Raw genomic sequence first — 16257 nt, 5'->3', positions numbered from 1 at the left:
ATTTTACAATATCAATTACTTGCTTCATTCACAAAATCCTTTTAAAATATACTTTTCTTGCTTATCTTGTCAAACATCTCTTATTAATATTTTTATAGCAGTTTCTCACTTCTTAAGCAGTTTTAATCTAATACTATAATCTAAAACCTAGTATTAATACCTTGACTAAAACCTAGTCAAGCAACCTTATTTCATACATGATCCTAGTTAGCAAGTCCCCAGTTTCTTACCTTTTTATGGGACGTGTGTGCGTGCATGTGTGCCAGAGGCTGATGTCGGATGCTTCCCTTAATCTCACTCCAATTTTTTTGATTTGAGAGAGTTTCAGTCTGTATCTCACTGAATCTGGAGCTGTAAATGTAGTTATACTGGCTGGCCAGAGATCCTATCTGCCTTTCAGTGTCCGGATTGCAGGCATGCTACACCCACCTTCCTTTCCCTCCCTTTTATATAAACTTTGATAACTTAAACTAAGGTTTTCATGTTTGCAAAGCAGTACTTAATAGATTGAACCATTTCTCTGGTCCCCTAGTTTTAAACTGCTTTCTAGAAAAAGTTCAGTTTATATACCACTATACCTCAAGAGCACTTTAGAAAACTTATGCATGGATTTAGCCCCACCGTGATTACAAATCCAATGAAGAAAACCAAGGTCTTAACAAGAATAAGATTTCTTATTCCAACAAAAATCTATAATAACCCTAATAATAACATTAACAGATGTTACAAAACTGAATAAAATTTCTTACCGTGAGCATTATGGGCTCACAGACTCTTTGTTTAAACCTGTCTCTGTTATTTCTCAGCCACAAGACTGCATCATATGTATCCCGGTACCTCTGTCTCAGCTTATCTTCCTTCTGATTCATAAGATTGTCAAAACGTATGATATGATCGCTCACACCTATAATTGGAAAGAAAAGTATCACTTCTTTGAAAACATAAGAATATCAATTTGTAAACAATACAGAAAATTTTAAATATAGAGGCTATAAATACAACTCAGGGCAAATATTTCAAAGTCTTTCTAAAATTACTTAACACCTAAGATAAAAAGTGACCTGAAGCTATTAAAAAGTAGGTGACCTGGAAATAAGAAAAAGAAGAAGAAAGTGGCAAGGGGCATGAGTGGGTTTTTTCAGTGAGTAATTAGTTTTAATGTGGAACTGAATCTACTATAAAAATCAATAAAGAAGAGTTACTAAATTTAAAATGTTCTTAAGTAATATAAAAACATTGAAATAAACATTCCATATTTCTTCTTAGAATGTTATCTATAAATCTAAGAAAAATAAAGAGAAGGTGGGAGGAGATAATGAAATTCAGGAACAGATTTATTCAGTGAAGGAGAGGAATGAGGTATGTCCAAGATAAGGACCATAGAGAAGGCCTTGGAAGCAAGATGTAGAATTCAAAAAACCAATACAAAAAAAAAAAAAAAAAAAAGAGAGAGAAGTTGAATGTTCCTCTTTCCAAATGTAAGGGGATGCTAGAGCGGTGAGCCGGCTTAGGGATGAGAGTGCTTATTCCAAATGCCTCCTGACCTCAGGTTGATCCTCAGATCCCACAGAAGACAAAACCAACTCCAAAAGATTGGTTGACCTCTATGTGTACCTAGTCGTAATGTATGCCCAGCTACATAAATAATAACTTGTTTTTAATGTAAAGATACGCTACAACAAATGGTATTTTCTAAAACAAGGCAAATTAAACCTTTAAAAAGCAACTCCATTATAATGTGCCTGGCTATAAATAAGTTTAGTAGTCTAACTGCTAAGAAAGTACATACAATTATGGTCCTCAATAAAACATTAGATTTGAAAACAGAAAGCAGAGATGGCCTACTGTATTAGTACCTAAGCATAAAAATGTTTATTCAATACCAACAACTGTTAAAATAACAAATACCAGCATTACTAATACTGTGAGGAGGTAAGAGTGGGTCTCCCTGAGTTCCTTTCAACTGTATGTCCCCATCACTCATAAAAACAGATTAAAATGGATCAAAGGTAAATCAGTATGAGGGGGTGAAAGTCAGGGGAATAAGCAAGCCCCCATTTCATAAACTGTTCTTTGTCCCCAGGAAACTTACTCCGTTTCTGCTTCTCCAGCATTTCCTTTTCTCTCTGTTTGTCAATGATCTCGCCTTCACATAAAGCCTTCTCCTCTTGAACGCGTCTTAGATCATTTGTGAGGGCATCAATCTGGGGCTGAAGGTTCTCACAATTTTCTGCAGTCCTGAGCTCATTCTGCAAATCTTCTATCATCTTGCGGGTGTTGCTTATTCTCTTCTGCCGGTCATGCTCTTCACTCTGCCTGACGGTTAATGCCTGCTGAAGCTCCTTAATCTAACGAAGCAAAAGTAGGTTAGCATCCGAGAATGTTCTCTTCTAGTCTATTTAGGTTTGCAGAAATAATGCTTTAAATTGCCTAGGACAAAGGCATGGTGCTCACAGGAAGAGCTGACATCTAGCACACAGAAAACCTGGAGCTGGGTCATAAGAATCATCACACACATTAGAACCTTACACACACACACACACATCCCATGAGTACTCCTCTTTTTAAGAGGTATATTAGCAGATTACTACCCAGTCAACTACCAGTAATCTGTTGGTTAAGTATATCAAAAATACTTAACTGCAACTTAACATATGGTGAGTACTTATTACAATGCTTGGCGAATAAAAACATGTAAGGCAAAGTCAGATGCATAAATACTTACAAAAAGTATATATTACACATATGACCAAAATTTAAACCCAGACAAATTTCTTTCAACAAAATTATTCTCTACTAACACTTCAAGTTAACACTGAATCTTTATGTTTTAACTTTTGACTTAGAGTCCAAAATAAGCTATTTTTAAAACTTAATTTTTTAATAAGTTAAAAAAGTATGGCCACTTGTCAACAAATTTAAAATCAGTTTATCAAGAACACTGTTTTTTTTTAAGACATACACAAACAGGGTACTGGAGGAATACTCAGTGGTTAAGAGCTCTTTTGAAGGACCTGGGTTTGATTCCTAGTACCTACATGGCAATTCACAACTATCTGTAACAGTCTCAGAGGGATCCAGAGCTCTCTTCTAGTCTCTGAGACCATTAGGAACATACATGGTGCACAGACATACACAAAGGGGAAAAAAAAAACGAATAAACAAACAAACAAAACCCATATACATTAAAAAATAAATATAGAAACTTCACCCTTGAAAAAGAAAATCAAGAAATTAATCCTCTTGCAACAAACACCAAAGAAGAAAAGCACGCAAACATAACTTATCCTCTATCAACAAAAATAGCAGGAAACAATAATCACTATTCCTTAATATCCCTTAACATCAATGGACTCAATTCTCCAATAAAAAAACATAAGACTATCAGACTAGATACATAAACAGGATCCAGCATTTTGCTGCATACAGGAAACTCATCTCAGCAACAAAGACAGGCACTACCTCAGAGTAAAAGGTTGGGAAAAAACTTTCCAAGCAAATGAAACCAAGAAATAAGCTGACGTATCTAATATCAAAATAGATTTTCAACCAAAAGTCATCAAAAAAAGACAAGGATGGACAATTCTTACTCATGAAAGGAAAACAATCTATCAAGATGAACTCTCAATCCTGAACATCTGTGCTCCAAATACAAGAGCACCCACATTTATAAAAGAAATGTTACTAAAGTTCAGAGCATATATTACACCACACATAATAATATTGGGAGACTTCAACACTCCACTCTCATCAATGGATAGATCATGGATGCAGAAACTGAACAGAGACACAGTGAAACTAACAGAAGTTCTGAAACAAATAGATTTAACAGACATTTATAGAATATTTCATCCTAAAACAAAAGAATACACCTTCTTCTCAGCACCTCATGGCACCTTCTCCAAAATAGACCAGACAATTGGTCACAAAACAGGTCTCAACAGATACAAGATGATCAAAATCATCCCATGCATTCTATCAGATCACAATGAACTAAGGTTGGTCTTCAATAATAACAAAAAGAACAAAAAGCCCACAGACACATGGAAGCCAAACAATGCTCTAGCTTGGTCAAAGAAGAAATAAAGAAAGTAATCAAAGACTTTTCAGAATTTAACAAAAATGAAAGCACAACATACCCAAACATATGGGATACAATGAAAGCAGTGCTAAGAGGAAAACTCATAGCGCTGAGCACCTCTAAAAAGAAACTGGAGAGAGCATACACTAGCAGCTTGACAGCACAACTGAAAGCTTTAGAACAAAAAGATGAAGATACACACAAGAGAAGCAGGAGATAATCAAACTCAGAGCTGAAATCAACCAAATAGAAACAAACAAACAAACAAACAAAAAACTACAAAGAATCAACAAACCCAGGAGCTGGTTCTTTGAGAAAATCAACAAGATAAACCCTTAGCCAGACTCAGAGGGCACAGAGAGAGTATCCAAATTAATAAAATCAGAAATGAAAGGGGAAACATAAAGAAACTGAGGAAATTCAGGAAATCATTAGATCCTAATACACTCAGGTGACAGCAGATGCTGGCAAGGATGTGGAGAAAGAGGAACATTTCTCCACTGTTGGTGGGGTTGTAAACTGGTACAACCACTCTGGAAATCAGTCTGGTGGTTCCTCAAAAAAAAAATTGGACATAGTACTACTTGAGAACCCAACTATACCACTCCTGGGCATATACCCAAGAGTAGATCCAACATCTAACAGTGACACATGCTTAACCATGTTCATAGCACTGTTATTTATAACAGCCAGAAGCTGGAAAGAATCTACATGTCCTTCAACAGAGGAATGAATACAGAAATTGTGGTACATATACACAACTCAGCTATTAAAAACAACTAGTTCAAGAAATTTCTAGGCAAATGGATGGACCTTGAAGCTATCATCCTGAGTGATATAATCCAGTCGCAAAAGAACACTCATAGTATGTACTCACTTATAAGTAGATACTGCCCCCCCAAAACAAACAAACAAACAAACAAACAAAAAGCTCAGAATACCTAAGAAATCATCCACAGAACTTATGAAACTCAAAAAGAAGGAAGACCAGAATGTGGATGTGTCAGCCCTTTTTAGAAGGGAGAACAAAACAGGGGAGGAAATACAGGGTCAAATAGAGGAGCAGGGATTATAGAAAAGATCCACAGAGACTGCATTACCTGGAGAACCACCTCATATACAGACACCAAACCCAAGCACTATTGCTGTTGCCAAGAAGTGTTTACCGGCAGGAAACAGATATGGATGTCTCCTCAGAAGCTCTCCAAGAGTCAGATAGACACAGATGAAGATGCTTGCAGCTAAGCATAAGACCGAGCATGTGGACCCCAATGAAAGAGCTAGAGAAAGAACTGAAAGAGCTGAAAGGTTTGCAGCCTTACAGGAAGAACAACATCATCAACCAGCCAAGGCACTGAGGTAGGGATGGTGATTGGGAGAGGGAGCACCTTCATGGAAGCAAGTTGAAGGAGAGGAGGAAGGAGAGTGGGTGGGGTATAACATTCGAAATGTAAAATCAGAGAATATTCAATAAAATTGAAAAAAAAATCTAAAAAAAAGATAACACATACAAATATATACTACATTTAATTTGCTATTTTAACTATAATGTATTAAGTTAGTGCACTGCATATGCTATTAACCAGTTTTATTTCTAAGTCATATTTATTTTCTCCTCTTGTTCATTATAAAAGTTATAATAAATTGATAAGGAATATGGAAAATACATACTTAGAACAAATAAAAATAATTTATAGTGAAATGTCTTTAAGCTTTACATTTCTTCAGTGTCTACTTGTATCTTATTTATAAAACATTCTTATTAAATGAGACCACTCAAGCTTCACTGACATTTTTACTACCTTCCTCATATATTTTCGCAAAATAGAATTTATACACCAGTATCATATTTTGTCATATGAAAGCACCACATTTTAACTCCCTATTGTTAGAAATTTCTTTCTGAAAATTTAAATTTGGCATTATCAAGAAATTAAACATTTGCCAAATACTGTCTTCTATATCAAACACAAATAAAAGTAACAGAATTTTTATGTATATACAGAGATAGAGAGAGAAAGAGAGGAAAAGAAAATTAAAGAAAAGACAAGAAATCAATGTTCATCCATGAAATCTTCACACTCTAAGCCATCCAGGAGACCAAGCAAGCATGTCAGAGTACAACAATCAGCTACCACCAAACACATGAAAAAGTCCAGAGACAAGAAACTGATCATGCATGTATTTTGTACGTCCAGAAAGAAAAGTCAGTGGATTAACAAAAACATTTTCCAGAAGGTCTTTACCTTGGACCTTAAAAAACAGAATTGCATCAATGACTCCTCAGTCCTTGGCCACATTTTCTCAACTGTAACACATTTGCGACCCTCATCTAGCAGACTATCAATATCATCAATAATCACATCAGCCCCACCATAACCGGTACTGATGTTGAATTTGAACACATTTAAAACCTCACCTCTCCAGGTTTTGTTAGATACTATTCTTGTGTTGCTCAATCTCTCTGAATGTACTTTGTTAACTCTAGCTGAAACGTGGGTATTTCTGGAAGATACTTCTGTACTGAGCTCTCTCTAGTAATGACTGGCCATAAACCTTTTTTTAGGTTTAGAGCCAAGGGCAGAAGTCCCCTCCTGAGTCCTTCCTATTTAATGCACTCTGTTTCAGATTCTTTTAATGCCATGGAATCAAACTATGCTGCCCACCATCCTGTTGTGAGTTAACTTTCCATCAAAGTCCTCCCTCACTACTTACAGACTGATGACTCTGGCACCTGATTCACTGTCTTCTTTAATCCACCATTATGCCTGTGGTCATGTGACTTCAACCTAAACACAGAAAGTCAATCCTTTTGGTCTGTGTTTCTTTTCTTCTTTAACTTCCAAGATACTTTCCTTTTACTATAGACAATGTAAATCACCCAAAATCACACAGCTTCTAAAACCTATTATTTGATAATTACTTCTTTCTTTCCACTATGTTCAGCCTGGTATTCCTATTCTACCCATTCCTTAAAAAAATCCACTTGGTGCTGTAGTCTACTGACCTACTTTCTACCACCTCAACCCATCTTTTCCTTTATTTCTTTAGCCAACTGTGTTCCATAACTTGCCAGTCATTCACTCCCTTGCTAAGACCAACTGATCCTTAACTCATGTCATACTGGAAAAGAATAAGCTTAATTCTAACCATATTTCTGCTGTATCTAAGCAACTGAAATAATAAGGCATCCTGAAAAGCTGGTCTCATTTTAAGTTTACAGTCATCACAAAAATGGCAGCCAAAACTTTCACCATTAACACATTCCAATTCTTATGTAAATTTCTCTCATTTCTACCACTCTTAAGCCTTGCAGCTGTCTTCCTCTACTAAGTCAGCTTACTTAGTCCTTACTATGTCCTTGCCCCATACTCCATTAAGAAAATAGCTTAAAATTAGAGTACTTCCTTTTGTCTTACTTTAAACTCATCACATCTGCAGTTTTCATATTCTACAATGTAAAAACAAAGCCTATAAATACCTAAACCTAACACCTCCAATTTCCCAAGAGAAATAAAAGCATATGGTCATACAAAAAAACTATACAACTGGCTGGGCGGCTCAGTGGGTAAAGAACTTGCCACGCAAGTGCAAGGACCTGTGTTTAGATCCTGTGCTGATTAATTTTATCAACTAGACACAAGTTAGCATTATCAGGGAATAAGAACCTTAACTGAGAAAATGCTTCCATGACATGGCCTGTATGTGAGTGTGTACTGATTTTCCTGATGCATGACTGATGTGGGAGGACACAGGCGAGTGGGGGCAGCATCGTCCCTGGGCAGGTGTGTCTGGGACCTACTAAGAAAGTAAGTTGAGAAAACCATGAAGAATAGGCCAGTAAGCAGAAATATCCTCATAAGTATTACTTCAGTTCCTCTCTCTAGGTTCTTGCCTTGAGTCCTCCCCTAACTTCCCTCAGTGATGCACTGTGGCCTTTCATTCTCCAGTGATAAACCTTTTATTCCCTTATGCTCATGGTCTTTATCACAACAATAGAAATCTAACTAAGACAGCAGCAGTACAAAACCTGCATTTCTGTAATCCCAGTGAGAACCTTCACGTTCACAGGCTAGTCAGCTTAGCATATACAATGGCCAACCACAAAAGACACTGAAGAAGGGAAGAGGTGAGAGCTGACTCCTGATGTTTTCTCGCCTCTATATGCATACTGTAGCACATGTATACCAGCACTCATGTGTACAAACACCAAAATATACATGCGGGTGGTTACAGATTAATTAACATTCTCAAAGAAACTATTTTAAGTTTATTAAATGGTAAATAGATTAAGTGAATTTTAATCTCTAAGAAAAGTGGAAAACAGAATAAACTGTATTTATACATTGAACTGAATGAAAATCAAACTACAACACATCAAAACATGTAGGGCAGAGCTGAAGCAGTAATGAAAGGAGAATGTACAGCGAGAGTGTTCACAAATGTCCCAGTCAGTAAGTTCTAGCTCAAGAACCTTGAAAAGGAGCAAAATGAAACCACATCAAGCAGCAGCAGAGGAAAAAAAAAAAAAAAAAAAAAAAAAAAAAAAGACAAGAAAGGAAAAATAAAACTGGAAAGCAATAAAATTAAGTGAGGGGGGTAATTAGGTGAATTCACAAACCTCTGGAAGGACACTAAGGAGAGAGCTGGAGGAAAAACTGGAACAAATACAGCACAACGTTCCATGAAACAAGACACGGATCTTACTACGGCCTCTAGATATACCATGCTGAAGGGCACAAGAATTATACATAAATTTAACAATTTGAACAAAACAAACTGCTTTGCTTTCTAAACTCAAATCACCAAAACTGAAAAGAATATCAAACAGAGACTATCTGAACAACAGAAAGCCACATTTAGGAAACTGAATTCACAATTATAAAATAAATGTCTAGGGAGATGGCAAGATGGTTCTGCTGGTAATGGTAGCCACCACCATGCTTGAAGCTGAGTTCATTCGATCCCTGAAGACTGAAGAACTGACTCCCACAAATTATCCTTTCACTTCTACAAACATGATGCTTGACATATGTTTACCCTGCTCCCACATAAATATATAAATACATTTTCAATTCACTTTAAGAAGCTTGATATTATCCAAATCCCTAAATAGACATACTGAAAAGGAAAACTATCCCTCACGGACAGAGTGAGAAACCCACCAACAAAATGCTAGCAAGTAGATTCATTCACATATGAAAAAGACAAAAGGACATTCATACACCACAATCAAGTGGGGTTCATGTTAGGGAAGTAAGGTTGATTGCTATTAAAAAACTAATATAAATCTAACATATCAACAATCCAAAGAAGAAAATACAAACATTAATCGAGACAGAGACAAAAATTTAGCTTCATTCAAAATAAAAAGTTTCAGAAACAAAGCCATCTGTAGAGAAACTTCCTGAATCTGATAGTTAATTCTACTTATAAAAGCCTACAACATACATACTTAGTGATGGAAATCAGTGCTTTCTAGTGTCATAAATGAGATGGTCTGCACTCACTACTTTTACTCAACAGTGACAGAAATACTAACCAGTGGGCTAAGTCAGAAAGAAGAAACTAAACACAAATAAATCAGAAAAGAAAACCCAAGGCCATTTCTATTTACATGTGACACAGTATTTTAAGAAATCCACATAATCTGGGTAAGGAGGAGAGAAAGAAGGAATAGACAGACTAAGGTTTAAATCTAACAAAATGTAGATGAGATAGATGTGTGCTGAAAACAGGCAATGTTGATAAAGAAACCAAAAGTCTAAATAAATGAACATATTCCTAGAGTAGAAGACTGAAAACAGTAAAAAGGTCAACTCTCTCCCAAGGCTTAACACAAGTCTTATTAAAATCTCAGCAACACTTTTCTATACACATAGAAAAGATTCAGATTTCATCAGGAACAGTGAAGTCAGAAACTCTATAACCTTCTCTATAAAACCAATAAATGGTGGCAAAAACTGTCAAAATTAACTTTTTAATCTAATGTTTGCAGCACACTAGGAAATATTTACTAGCCAAACCACTAACCACACAGAAACAACAAAATGAGCATGCAGGCCTTCCAATAAAAACTCAATCTAATGGTGTTAATCCCTCAATCCAAAGACAGACTAATTAAGTGGACTGAAAGCCAGAATTTAAGAGCTTTCAAGGACTCTGTGGGGAAAGACACCACACTTATAATGTATATGGTAGGAGACGACCAACTCCCAAGGATTTTTCTGACCTCCACACATGTGCTGTGGCATATAAACAAAAAACAGATGTGATTTTTAATAGTAAGAGCAGTCCTAGTCGTGATGGCTATACTTCATGACCGTACAGCAATACAGCCAGCATTCTGCATGGTGTGGAAGCAACCACAACCACAGTTCCACTGCCCAAACTCTGCATGTGAGAAGCTGGAGCACAGCAAGAATCCTGGCTTCACTCCTTATGACTCCTGTCGCTAAAGAACCCCCATCTATGGGACTAAAATAGTAAGATCCTTTAAGAAATATTAACTTAATGACAATATTAAAAACTACATCTTAAGCCAGGCATAATGGCACACATCCTTAAGCCCAGCATGTGAAAGGCAGAGGTAGATGAATCTAATCTCTGTGATTCTGAGGTCATTATCATCTACAGAGTGAGTTCCAGGACAGCCAGGGATATTCAGAGAAGCCCTGTCCTGATTAAAAAACCAAACACAAACAAACATAAGAATCATAGCATTGGCCACCTGGAACAGCAGAGATCCAGGGACACAGGCCTGGTGAGACTGTGCTGTGAGTAGCCAAAGCGCAGAGAGGGCTAGGCGGAGCTCACAAAAAACACAGCCCTCCAGTTAGTTCAGGGGAACAGGAACTCTGGCATAAGGACTCGGTATCTGCCTGGAAAGCCCTTGCGTGTAGACCAAACGTTTAGGCCATTTATCACTTGGAACAGCAGAGATCCAAGGACACAGGCCTGGTGAGATTGCTCTGTGAGAAGCCAAAGCGCAGAGAGGGCTAAGCGAAGCACACAGAAAATGCAGCCTTCTGGTTCAGTGGAACTGGAACACTGGCATAGGGACTCGGGATCCACTTGAAAAGCCCTGGCTCAAAGTCTAGACACACAGGAACACAGTAAGGCACAAGCTCTTGTCAGTGGGAACCAGGGTTTGCCCAGGAAAGGCAGTGCTTGAAGTTCAACGCTACAGACCTTTACACCTAGACCTGGGAGGAGTCTGACACATAGGCCCAGAAAGAGCAAATCGGGAGTCCTCAGAGAGCAGAAAGTACTATGCTATTGGGAAAAGGGTCTGTAGAGGCCTAGAGAAACAGCCAGGTCCCTGCCAGTAGTACTCAGGACCTGTAGGCACAGGGCTGAGCTACCAGAACAGTCTCACAAGAGCTCCCACATCTGAGCCCACAAGGACAGTGCTGAGTCACTGCTACCAAAACTCACTGCTTGCCCACTAAAAGCTGAACACTCAGAATCAGTTTTCTTCCTAAAACCACAGGCCCTCAGGTCCATAGGAGAGACAGGTACCAATCACTGACAACAAGACCAAATATAATCACAGACAACAAGATGGCAAGAGGAAAATGAAAGAACTTAAGGAATGAAAACCAAGATAACCTGGCAACTTCAGAACCCAGCTCTCCCACCACAGCAAGCAGTGGAATGTCCAGAAAAAGAAGACTCAGACCTGAAATCATACCTCAAGACGTTGATAAGAGATTTTTGAGACGAGCATGAATAACTCCCTTAAAAAAGCACAGGAGGACAACCATAAACAAATAGAAGCTTTTAAAGAGGAAACACGAAAAACACGCAAAGAAATCAAAGAACTAGAAAAAAAAACAAACAAACAAAAAAAAAAAAAAAAACAGAACCAAAGAGATGAAAGAATTGAAAATGGAAATAGAAACAATAAAGAAAACACTAAAAGAGACAACCCTGGAGGTTGAAAACCTAAAAAAGAAATCAGGAGTCAAAGATACAAGCATCTCCAACAGACTACAAGAGATGGAAGAGAGAATCTTAGGGGCCGAAGACAACATTAAAAACATAGACAAAACATTTAGAGAAGATACAAAAACCAAAAAGCTCCTAACTCAAAATGTCCAGGAGATCCAGGACACAATAAGACCAAACCTAAGGATAATAGGAATAGAAGAGGGCGAAAAATATCAACTAAGAGGCACAGTAAACATCTTCAACAAAATCGTAGAAGAAAACTTCCCTGCCCTTAAGAGTGAGATGACTACGAGCATAAAAGAAGCCTACAGAACTCCAAATAGAGTGGACCAGAAAAGAAATTCTTTTCAACACATAATAGTCAAAACGCCAAGTGTTCAAAACAAAGAAAGAATACTAAAAGCAGTAAGGGAAAAAGGTCATGTAACATATAAAGGCAGGCCAATCAGAATTACACCCAACTTCTCAACAGAGACTACAAAAGCTAGAAGATCCTGGACAGACATCCTACAGACCCTAAGAAAACACAAATGTCAGCCAGGCAAAACTCGTGATCACTACAGATGGAGAGACCAAGATATTCCAGGACAAAACTAAATTTACACAATATCTGACCACAAATCCAGCCCTACAAAGAATAATAGGTGGAAAACCCAACACAAGGAGAGAAACTACATCCTAGAAAAAACAAGAACTAAGCAAGAAACCCAAAAGAAGAAAGACACACAAGTACAATTCTGCCTCTAAAAGCAAAAATAGCAGGAAACAGCAACCACTATTCCTTAATATCTGTTAATATAAATGGACTCAATTCCCCAATAAAAAGACATAGGCTATTGGACTGGATAAATAAATAGAATCCAGCATTTTGCTGCATACAGGAAATTCATCTCAGAGACAAAGACAGACATTAACTCAGAGTAAAAGGTTGGGAAAAAAACCTTCCAAGCAAACAGCCCCAAGAAACAAGCTGGAGTAGTCATTCTAATATTGAATAAAGTAGATTTTCAACCAAAAGTTATCAAAAAAGATAAGGAAGGACACTTTTTACTCATTACAGGAAAAATTTGTCAGGAAGAACTCTCAATCCTTAACATACATGCTCCAAATACAAGAACACCCATACTCATAAAAGAAACCCTACTAAAGCTCAAAAAATACATCGCATGCAACACAGTAATAGTGGGAGACCTCAACACCCTACTCTCATCAATGGACAGATCATGGAGGCAGAAACTAAACAAGGACACAGTGAAACTAACAGAGGTTATGAACCAATTGGAATTAATAGACATCTACAGAACATTTCACCCTAAAGCAAAAGAATACACCTTCTCAGCACCTCATGGCACCTTCTCCAAAATTGAGCATATTATCGGTCACAAAATAAGCCTCAATAGATATAATAAGATAGAAATACTCCCATGCATCCTATCAGATCACCATGACCTAAGGCTGCTCTTTAATAACAACAAAGAGGAAGAAGTAAAAATATCACTATTTGCAGATGACATGATAATATATATAAGTGACCCCAAATATTCCACCAGAGAACTTCTACAGCTGATAAACAACTTCAGAAAAGTGGCTGGATATAAAATTAACTCAAACAAATCAGTAGCCTTCCTCTACGCAAAGGGTAAATATTTGGAGAATGAAATTAGAGAAAAGATACCCTTCACAATAGTCACAAACAATATGAAATACCTTGGTATGACTCTAGCTAAGCAAGTGAAGGACCTGTATGACAAGAACTTCAAATCTCTGAAGAAGGAAATCAAGGAAGAGCTCAGAAAATGGAAAGATCTTTCATGCTGGAAGGATCAACATTGTAAAAATGGCCATCTTACCAAAAGCAATCTATAGATTCAATGCAATCCCCATCAAAATTCTAACCCAATTCTTCAGAGTTGGAAAGAGCAATGTGCAAATTCATCTGGAATAAAAAAACAACTAAGATATCAAAATCCATCCTTAACAACAAGAAAACATCTTCAGGAATCACTATCCCTGACTTCAAGCTATATTACAAGGCAACTGTGTTAAAATCTGCATGGTACTGGTACAGAGATAGGCATGTTGATCAATGGAATAGAACAGAAGATTCAGAAATGAACCCTCACACATATAGTCACTTCATTTTTGACAAAGGAGCTATAAACATTCAATGGAAAAAGGACATCCTCTTTAACAAATGGTGTTGGTTCAACTGGCACTCCGGATGCAGAAGAATGAAAATAGACCCTTTCTTATCTCCTTGTACAAAGCTCAAGTGCAAGTGGATCAAAGATACTTCAGGTACACTGAAACTATTAGAAGAGAAAATAGGGAAAACCTTAGAACACATAGGCACAGGGGAAATTTTCCTGAACAGAACACCAATGGCTTGTGCTCTAAGGTCAAAGATCCACAAATGGGACTTAATGAGATTGCAAACTTTCTGTAAGGCTAAGGACACTGTCAAGAAAACAAAATGGCAGCCAACAGAGTGGGAAAAGATCTTTACCAACCCCACATCAGATAGAGGCCTATTATCCGAGGTATACAAAGAACTCAAGAAGTTAAGACACCAGAGAATCAAACAATCCTATTAAAAAATGGGGAACAGAGCTAAACAAAAAATCTCAATTGGGGAATATCGAATGGCTGAGAAGCACCTAAGGAAGTGCTTGACATCCTCAGTCATCAGGGAAATGCAAATCAAAACAACCCTGAGATTCCACCTCACACCAGTCAGAATGGCTAAGATCAAAAACTCAGATGACAGCAGATGCTGATGAGGATGTGGAGAAAGAGGAACACTCCTCCACTGTTGGTGGGGTTGTAAACTGGTACAACCACTCTGGAAATTAGTCTGGCAGTTCCTCAGAAAATTGGACATAGTACTATCTGAAGACCCAGCTATTCCACTTCTGGGCATATACCCCAGAGATGCCCCAACAAACAATAAAGATACATGCACCACAATGTTTATAGTAGCCCTATTTATAATAGCCAGAAGCTGGAAAGAACCCAGATGTCCTTCAGTAGATGAATGGATACAAAAAATTGTGGTATATTTACACAATAGAGTACTACTCAGCTATCAGAAACAATGACTTTATGAAATTCCTAAGAAAATGGATGCATCTAGAGAATATCCTGAGTGAGATAACCCAGTCACAAAAGAAGAGACATAATATGCAGTCACTGATAATTGGACACTAACCCCAGAAAGCTCTGAACACCCCAGAAACAATTCACAGGCTATATGAAGCTCAAGAAAAACAAAGGCCAAAAATTAAAAGCCTCAGTTTTGCTTAGGAAAAAAATAAATGTATAGCACCCTCTCAGAGTGTGGTACACCTGGACCTTAAATCATTAATAATCCAAAACCTAAGATAATAGCCTTGTGGCAATTTTTGGTATTCCCAGATCATTATGCTTAATTTATACTCACCAAGAAATCTGTTTCCATGTTATGTTCTGTCCTACATGTACTTTATGCTTATGGTAACTAGTGGGATTTCATTGAATGCTATCAAACTTCTAAAAGAATTAAGTACTGACAAAAATAGTCATATACTGTTATGCCAAAATGCCTTTAAAAATCTGTATATGTATCCATCTTTTTTTAAAAATAAAGTTGTAAGAAAAAAAAAATCTTAACATTTTAAACCAAAATAAAACACCCATACCATCTATGAAATGTAGCCACAAGAGTAACTTTGAAAAAATCTCTCAATTATCCCCTGTGAAGCTACTACACTTACAAATTTTAGTGTCCCTCACAAAAAAATAACAGAATGAGGAGGATTTGGAAAAGTTGCCAAAAAAAAAAAAAAAAAAAAAAAATCACAATAACCATTTGTCCCCTTGTGAAAACAAGTTATAGTAAATTAAGGTAATCAATTTTTGGTAGGGAGTCTTACATGTCTATCCTTCCGTTCAATCAAGTCTTGCCTTTGTTTGCATTTCTGAGATGCTTCCTTAATATCAGTTGCCTGAAAAAATTGAACCAGAAACTTAATTAAAAACTCACTTAAGCAAATTATAGGGTCCTATCTATCCAATTACATAAATCAACCAAAACAATACTTTCCCACATTTTAATTCAAATCAAATTCATAATTACCACCAAGATTAATAATGGTATAGGAAATGTATAAAGGTTATCGCTATTATTACGAAAAGCATTATACTATTTAGTGTATTTAGTGTATAGTAACACATGTGCACATACT

At 37.0% G+C, this 16257-nt stretch overlaps 1 protein-coding gene across 3 annotated transcripts in view; it reads right to left on the bottom strand.

Moving 5' to 3' along the window:
- The window catches only part of SMC5 (structural maintenance of chromosomes 5), a gene marked incomplete at its 5' end in the record, with an annotated part of 63589 nt that overhangs the window by 30998 nt on the left and 16334 nt on the right, over window positions 1-16257 (bottom strand). For all 3 annotated transcript variants that reach the window (XR_013974933.1, XM_080912039.1, XM_080912040.1), the window contains 3 exons: window positions 750-904; window positions 2093-2348; window positions 15946-16017. Coding sequence is in view for 2 of the 3 variants with exons in the window: in XM_080912039.1 (XP_080768165.1) it covers window positions 750-904; window positions 2093-2348; window positions 15946-16017 (483 nt within the window). The remainder of the gene's footprint in view (window positions 1-749; window positions 905-2092; window positions 2349-15945; window positions 16018-16257) is intronic.

This window comes from Micromys minutus, assembly GCF_963924665.1.
Source record: "Micromys minutus genome assembly, chromosome: 2".
Lineage (NCBI taxonomy): Eukaryota > Metazoa > Chordata > Mammalia > Rodentia > Muridae > Micromys > Micromys minutus.
The sequence above is the reverse complement of the archived record's forward strand: the minus strand, read 5'-3'. Positions and strand labels throughout refer to the sequence as shown.